The sequence below is a fragment of the Galeopterus variegatus genome, unplaced genomic scaffold (genome assembly GCF_000696425.1).
Source record: "Galeopterus variegatus unplaced genomic scaffold, G_variegatus-3.0.2 Scaffold13137, whole genome shotgun sequence".
Classification (NCBI taxonomy): domain Eukaryota; kingdom Metazoa; phylum Chordata; class Mammalia; order Dermoptera; family Cynocephalidae; genus Galeopterus; species Galeopterus variegatus.
The window spans coordinates 25,643-34,734 of NW_007739248.1; the positions used below are offsets into that span (position 1 = coordinate 25,643).

The window sequence follows — 9,092 nt, forward strand, 5'->3', positions numbered from 1 at the left end:
TTACTGGGCTTGGATAGAAACAGTTAGCCTGATCATGGGATACCAAGTGACTCTGCAACCCAAACTGTCCACCATGAACTGGTGGCTGTTACCACATACTGACTATAAAACTGAACATATGCAGTAACATTCCACTATAAAAAAATGGTGTAAATGGAATTGGGCCATAAAGCATAGATGATTGTATCACATCCTCTGTCATCTCCTTCCCTTCATGTCACATCTGTGTCAGGAGCTATGTTTTCTAACAAAGGCTGGCAGAGGAAGAATAAATGCAGACCGGGTTATGGCAGGTCTGCGTGATGTACCTAACCAAGCTGGAATTGAATAGGTTCTGTACTGCAGTCTGACTCAGCAGTTGCATTGAACGATGTAATAAACATAAATCCTGCCAGTTGGAAAAACTTTGACTAAAATATTTGGTTGTCCACTTTTTGTGAAAGGCTACTTGGCTTCAGGCATGGGTTCATCCTGAGTCATGCACAGTAGCTAACAAAAAGCCAACTGTCGAGAGTATGGGAAAAGTAAAACTAGGAAATTGGTGAAAAGGAGGTTTAGGAAAAGATAAGTGAATGGACTTATGAGAGGGAGTAAAAAAGTGAAAATGTGAAGTTATTAGTGGCCCACTTAATGTCCATAGCAGAGGAGGCTCTCAATAATCAAACAGACGAAATGACCACCTGGTGCCTGTCAGCCAGACTCTGGCTCCCACCATTACCTGCCAGTGGTAGCGGCCATGACTGAGCCGTCGGTATAGTATCATTTCCCAGCAGGACCAGCTGACTACCTAGTGGCAAGTGTATTACATGGGAACCTTTCCATCAGGAAGGCACAGCATTTTGTCATCACAGACAGATTCATATTCTGGGTGTGGATTTGCCTTTGCTGCCTGCAGTCCTTTCAGCACTGCCATAACTTACCCATTTCCATAGTAACTCATACTACCTCAGCTTCCAACAGGAAATATTTTATTATGAAAAGAAGGGAAATAGGCTCACTGGTATCATTTACTGGTTTCATCATGTTCCCCATAAATGATACGTTCCTGGATTGCTAGAAGAGTGAAATAGTCTGCTCTACCATATTTTTGCCACTATTTGTTTGACATGAACCTTGAACTTGGGATATCATCATATAGTATGCAATATCCCTCTATTGAATAGCCAGGAGATACAGATCTAGGAACTAAGGGATGGAAGTGGTAGTGTCCTCTCTTGCTATCACACCAATAATCCACTAATCCACTGGACACATTTTTGTTTCTTGTTTTTGTAATAATGAGGTTTAGAAGTTCCATTGCCTAAAGGAAGGATGTCTCCAACAGGAATATAGTCATAATTTCGTTTCTCTGAATTGGAATTTGAAATCCCCACTCCCCAACCATTTTGAGTTCATTATGACTGAAAAAGAAAAAAAAAAAAAAAAACCAAAAAAAAAAAAAAAAACCAAAAAAAAAAAAAAAAACCAAAAAAAAAAAAAAAAACCAAAAAAAAAAAAAAAAACCAAAAAAAAAAAAAAAAACCAAAAAAAAAAAAAAAAAGGACAGAAACACAGTCACATGCAGTGTATAATGATTGATTTCATCTACCAGGAACAAATGTGTCTTTGCAAAACTAAGGAGGGCAAGAAGGAGTATATTTGGAACTCAGGAGATTCACAAATACTTTTTTGCCCAACAGTATTAATCAATGGAAAACTGAAAAACTATAGCAACCTAATTAAGAAAAGGATGTAAAAGAATAAAATTTGGCAGGAATAAAGTTTTGATTTGATCCACCAGTTAAATAATCTACAAGGTCAAGAGTTTGGATCCTTTTACTGGCCAGCCACAAAAATACAAAACAAAGCAAAACAAAATAAACTGTCTAGTTATGCTGGCAGACAGTAAAGGAGAAAACGAATAATGAGTTGAAAAAGGCAATTATGATTACCAATTGAAACTGCATGATAAGCTTATTTCTTGTCTTTTTTTGTTAATGCTCAAATTCATTCATCGTGTTTATTTTTCAATGGTAACTTTTATTCTGAAATAGTTTAAGACTTTACAGGATGTTGCAAAAATAGTACAGAGTGTTCCCATGTACTCCACACCTCCCTTACCCCCATGATCATGTCTTATGTAACTACAATCCAAGGCCAAAAAACAGTAATTGATATTGCTGCAATACTGTTTAGTCAGGCACAGACCTTATTCGGGTTTCACCAGTACTTACTTAGTAGGGGCATTGTCCCCACTACCTTATATGGCAAATACAAGTGCTGGCTATATTTATAAATTTCAGATGTATAGCTGAGCTGATACCAACTTGCAATGAAACAGTAGCACTTGGGACTTTGTATCCTTTTTTGGAGACACAAACTTTTACTTTGAATAGTGAAAATGTTCCCATGGTCTCTGACTTTTTGCTGAGTATGGCCAATATGAAACCCAGACAAATCAAATGAAGGGAGGAAATGAGTGTATAAAATTTATTTTCTTGGCTCCTACCTATTGAAACCATGTAAATCTGGCTGTCTTCTTCAACCAAAATTCATTGCTTCTGTGAAAAATCTACAGGATTCCCTCCTAGTTTCTAGTGACTGCTGCCTTCCCTTTCCATTTCAGGTGTTAATGGATAAACCATTACCCGCCACAGGTTGAGGCATATCCCTTGTCCTTGATAAATAGCCCTTTCATAGATAAAACCTCCTTGAATTATACTCTTTTGAATGTGCTATTTTTTTCCAGTTATGATCCTCACCCTAACTTATACAAATAACTTACTATTTAGTTGACAAGATATGAGTTATACACATGAGACACTGAGCAAAAAAATGTAAATTCTAAGGATCAGTTGAGTGTGAACTCTGAGTCCTATGAGATTTGAAAGTACAGAGAGATCCTTTGGCTAACAGCAACAATCTGGAATCCTAAGAAGTAGGTTCTATCACTAACGCTGAGATATGTGTGCCTAGCACTTACCAAGAGTAAGCATGGCCCATATTTGAGGGTACTATTTAACAGAAACTAGGTACCACCTATTCTCATTTATTTTAGAGTGATCTATGCCTAATCTTCTTCCCCACAAAAAAGTTAACACACCAAAATAATGTATGCAAAGAGTTATGCAACTTCTTTCAGATGAAAAAGTAAAGCTAACTGGAATAGGAAGGAGATAAATAAAATAATTTTTAATATGCATCTGTTTAACTGTCATTGTGGAGAAGGCACAATCTTCTTTCACTGCAAGTAATGGGGACATTTACTCATGGATTGAAACTTCTTATGTTAATTATATTATATTATTTACAAACAATTGCATTCCATTCCAGTTTAGTGTAGATTTAGCTCTTCATTGTTTTTATTACTCTGATTTAGAAAATTTCACTGCAGAGCAGCTGGAGTTTTCAACACATGTGATTTTATATCACAAACACTTAAAAACATAGCCTCAACACAAAACACTTCCAGAAAACTAAGATACAAACATTGTGTTCAGATTAAAATGCTATTCTGAAAAGCAAGGTGATTTTATCCATTTTTATTTTATCAGTTTAGACAGGATTTCCTGAGGATGCTACTGTTAGCCCTGTGGGCCCGTGGTTGATTTTTTTTCCCTGTATTTTCTGCATTTCACTGTCAACTTTCCTGAAAGAATTGTCTATATTCATAACCTTCTCACTTCCCACTTATCCCTTCATCCACTGGAGTCTTGCTTCTGGCCCCACCAATTGACTGATATTATGCCTGCGGTCATCAATAATCTAGTAGCAAATCTAATGGTAACTTTGGAATCCTTCACTTGTTTGACCTCCAGAGACTCAGCACTGCTGACAACCCTGTCTTCCTCTAGTTTCCATGGCTGCATTTCCATAGATGCCACTTAGTAAGTGCTCAATAAATATTTGTTGAATCAATGGAGGAATAAATGTGACTTTATGTGCCCAAGAGAAGGCAAAAAATAAAGTGAAAATAGATATTCTGTATTGTTTTCTTTAAACAAGGTGTGACAACCACAAACTGTTGATAAGGATATTGCTTATCCTATATTTTATTTTCTCACTCATTCTTGTCATTCTTGAAGATCAACACAAAAACCATGTCTTCTATGAAGTACCTTAGAGTCTTCTATCCCACCAGACTCAGTTCTTTTTATAATTCAATTTACTATGCTGACATGAGTTCTATTATTACTTCTATTTACCATGTTCCAGATGGTTTCTTACATAATACTGTTTACAGTTCATCACTCCACTAAGTTGGAAATACCCAACATGTAGAAACCCTTATTTCTCATTGTAGGAGTATTGTTCTCAAATATGCCTGACAAATATATGTGATCCACAGCTGTTGGATTGAATTTCAAAAAATAATAAAAATTTTAAGGTTCTAAAATACATTTATAAATAATTTAAGAAAATTAATTCCATTATTCTATATGCTTAAATAATTGAAAGTGGCAGTCATTCATTTTTCTTTTATTTAACAGATTAAATACTTTATGGAAATTTTCAAAGTTGTGTATTTTGCAACTGTAAACTTTCTTTTTAACCAAATTTGAGAGTTTTTAAAAATAAAACTTTAATCTGATATGTTATTTAGTTAGGTTATCATGTTAAACACAGCAACTTATATAAATAACTTTAGATGTGCTTTGTGCAAATTATATTTAAAATGATCTTCCATTTTGATCATTTTATTATTTTTTCTGAACTTCACCAGCCCTTCAAAATGCATTAGGTTTTATATGTTTATACATTTCTTAGGAATTGAATAATACTAAATAGAGAAAACAAGGCTTGAAAATGATACTCAAAGACTTTTAAATACTTGACATTTGTGACTGTGTTTGGGAGCAACTGCCACCCTCACAGGTCAGCATGATCCTAAAAAGATTAAGCTATGCTCTTAAATTTTGCCATGAAAACATTTTATTGTCTTTCTGTGACTCCTTCACTTATCTTTTTATTTTCTATGACATTTACAAAAGGGAAATTTTAATTTTAAAAAAGTGGAAGTGTTACATGTTACTTCCTGAATCTCTCACATATAAAAATGTAGATCATAATTGACTACTGTAAAGTAACAAAAAGGAAATCTCCACCCCAGAGAATCACACACATATCGTTGAGGATCATATGCATTCCCTAGGAGACATTACTGTGCCTTGGTGAGTGTGTTGAAGGGAAAAGAAAATCTGGGAGCTGTTGGCACGTGGGACAAGCAAAGTGATAGTGAGAGATTAATATGGATGTAGTACTTTAGAAGCATGTTTGGGGATCACAGGCAAAATGTTGAGGAAAAATCAATTACATCTGAACTACCTGAGTCACTCTGCCAGAGCTTAACAATGATTCCCTTGGTAGGGTTCCTTCTGGAAAAGAAGCAAGAACTGGAGTATGTCCATAAACAGTAGGATTCAGAGCCTTTACCTGTGAAAATAGGTCAGTGAAATCCGATGGCTTGGGCCCCAAACTGTATGCTATGCCTTAGGGAACAATGAAAGGCATCACATTATATAAATAGAGTGCACTAGTGACTAAGCACTGGCTTTGGGAACAGACGGCACACATTCACATGCCAGCTCTGTCTCTCTCATTAGCTCTGAGGCCATGTCTAAGTCACTTACCCTCCCTGAGTCTTCATTTCTTTGGTAAGTGATTATATATACCAGTGTTGTGATGATGAAATCACATATATGCGGAATTTCCTAGTATTTCTGCAATGTGAGTCCAAAGTATGGAGTTTAGTCTGAATAGCAAAAAGTATAATTTTTCCATTTCCCCTTTGGAATATGTTAGACCTGCAGTGTCATCACAGAAGTTTTATTACAGTCCTCCCTCAGCATCACAGGGGACTGATTGTATGCCAAAATTTGTGGATGCTCAAGTCCCCAACATAAAATGATGCAGTATTTTCTATAACCTATGCACATTCTCCTGTATACTTTAAATCATCTCTAGATTACCTATAATACCTAATGAAACATAAATACTGTGTAAATAGTTGTTATATCATATTAGTTTCTTAATCTGTAATATTTTCTTGTTGTATTGTTATTTTTTATCTTTTTCCCAATATTTTTCATCTTTTTCCCAATATTTTTTTATCTGTGGTTAGATGAATCATGGATGCAGAATCCACAGATTCAGAGGGCTGTCCCTACCTGTTTGTCCTGTCCCCTCCCCCGACCCCAACACACTGTTCACTTTCAGCCAAAATACATAGATTTTTAATCTCTAATTAAGAATATTACCTTATTTGTTACATAATCACCTCTTATTTCTGCCCTTAAAATTTCCTTACAAATGTAATGCTCATGATCTGTACTAAGCCTTCCCAATAGGACACAGCCCCAAGCTATCTTGGTCAGAGATCAAGTCAGCTAAAAAAGCAGAGTTAACACTGAGTGTACCCTCAGTTGACTTTAAGGCTCACAGATGATAAAGAGAACATTTTGTTGCCCTGCATAGCATGCCCCACACCGAAATGCCCATGTTCTTACTCACTTTTCTCCTCCTTGAAATCCACTGTTCCTTGTGAATGATTGCTCAATGTCTGCCACCACTATTTGCTAGTGACCCAAACCAGAAAGCACTGAGTCATTATGGACTTCTGATCATCTGCCCCATCTGTTTAGCTGCTAAGACCTACCTATTTTATTGCCCCATCAATTTTAGAATCTTTCCTCCCTCTTACTGCTTTAATCCTTGTTCCATTGCTCATTATCCCTTGATAGAGCATAGAAGCAAGCTTATAGCTGCTCACTAGTTCTTTGTGCTATTAGATCCCAGCTCTACACTGTAGACAAAATGACCTATTTATATGGAAGATCTAATCTTGTCTCTCCCTTACTTGAAAAACTCTGTTTCTCCATTTACTAGTAGAAGAAGAATTAAAATCCCAGATCATTGTTAGAAGGCACTATCCCTTGGTTCTTGCTGTCTTCCTTTGTCTGAAATTTTATGCCTCAATAATATCAAGCAGATTTTAGTTCCTCAGTCACCCACTGTGCTATACAACCCTTCTGTGTCTTTACAAGCTGATTTCCTTCCTGATTTCTTCTCAATTTTTCAGGCTCAACTCAGGGAGTTTCTCTTTTAGAAAAAGGCTTGTAAAACCCTAGAATNGTTCACTTTTACTAGTTAAGTGCCATCAAAAATAAAATTTATCTAGCTTATATATGCATGTATATATACAAAATGTGGAATCATATAAGGAGATGTAAATTACAACTAGTTGAAATATAAGCACATGCAAAGGTATGAAATCATGAGGCACTTTTGAGAGGAAATGAGAAGAAACAGTGCTCTCACTATTGCTCTGCAATGAACAGACTTTTTTTTGTAGATTTTTGTATGAAAATATGTCATTTGTATTCTTTCAAGCTGAATTTGTTCAACTTACCTTCATATAACCAGTCAGCAATTCCATTAAAAATTATTCCTTCTTTTCCAGAAGATGTCAGTCGCAAAGAACTGCTCTTTATATCAGGCTGGTAGTAGATATTATTTTCAAAAATGTAAATCTGGATCAGGAAACATGTGAAACAAACAAAAACACCCAACATGTTAGGATGCCTTTTTAAAACTTTAACATTACAGAATAATTGCCGAATATCTAAGTTTTATTTGCCTGCTTTTAAGTTGTTTCCATTTAATGCATATATTTGTGTTGCTTTCAATTAGTAATGGCTGTTTCTTTGCCTGTTGTATCAATAAAAAGTTGAAATTTGGAAATGACATGACACTTGGTACTGATGCTTTTAAATCTGTATTTCCAGCAACAACATTTCATTTACTTAATAATTTCTCTACTGTACCAAAAAATTAGTTTAGCCTTGTAATAACATTTTGCATACTCAAGAGACCCATAACTGAAGCTAGATGTCATTCTAGTAACAGCCAACTGACTATTTGAAAAGCTTCAATTTGGGGTCTATACTTTTTACAAAAAATGCATTTGATGATCAATAAAATAACGTTCAGAGACTATCTCTGATTCTATACTGCTTGACACACAGATGCACTGATGATAAGATGTGGTAATAAAATTCCTATGAGCTGATAAGTGAAACACAGCTCCTATGCACCAATCTGCCTCAACAACTCTTTCTTATATAGCATAGCAATAATAATAATCTTCTATCTGAGAGTTAAAGAAAGAGTTTTAATCTGAACATATCACAGAGTCTTCCAAAATAATATCAGCAGCAATAGCTCCAAAAACAAGAACAACAGTGGAAATTAAACAACATCTGTCCACACAAAAGAGTATGTTTTTGATATTGATAATTCAGGATAAAATTGCTTATTATTCATTCCACAATGTCTTCGATGCCAACCGTTTAAAACTTCTGACCCGTGTGGTATCATAACCTTCCATAGCACCATATTCCTTTCACAAGTTAGGGGAAGCAGAACGTTGTCCTGGGCAAACCAAACTGCTATTTAGATCAGTCTACTAAGAAGGTGAACAATGGCCCGCTGGTGCCCATGTGTCCCCGCAAGCTATAGACTATTACACGATAGCAAATAAAGCAAATGAGAATTTCTGAAACAATTGTCTGAATAATCATGAGGTCCTAGGTTTTAAATTTTTGTGTACACAGTGACAAATATAATCTTAACATCCAGAAAATTTCATTGATATTCTCTTCTGATTCTGGGCATTGGGCAAGCATTTAACAGTGAGTGTATCTAATTAATCATTCCACTACTACCCGTTTTTTATTGTAAAGATAAGAATGCCAATCTAAGAATAAGAATTTTTTTTGGGGGGGGTACCAAAGGAGTGTACAGCAGGGTGCTTAAAAGCATGGGCTTTATAACAAGGCAGCCTAAATTTAAAATCCTAGTGACGCTGATAATTTTCTTAGACTTTCTAAATCTTAGTCCTCTCTTTTATAAAATGTAGATAAGACTCACACTTACCTTACAGATCTTTGGTGAAGAATAAATGGGATGACAAATGTAGAACATATAAACTATGTGGCTATTACTAAAATCAGAGCTGACTTCACATAGATAACATGCTTCAAAATCCTAAGTATTTTGGAGGCTACAAATGCTAAATCAAAATAAAACCTCTACACCTTCAGCTGATGAGTAAA

At 35.4% G+C, this 9,092-nt stretch overlaps 1 protein-coding gene across 1 annotated transcript in view; it reads right to left on the minus strand.

The window, feature by feature from the left end:
* LOC103581476 (inactive dipeptidyl peptidase 10-like) overlaps positions 1–7,508 on the minus strand; it is a gene marked incomplete at its 5' end in the record, with an annotated part of 30,259 nt that extends 22,751 nt beyond the window's left edge. The window contains one exon of the mRNA XM_008563298.1: positions 7,388–7,508. Coding sequence (XP_008561520.1) covers positions 7,388–7,508 — 121 coding nt within the window. The remainder of the gene's footprint in view (positions 1–7,387) is intronic.
* Between the last annotated feature and the right edge of the window lie 1,584 nt (positions 7,509–9,092).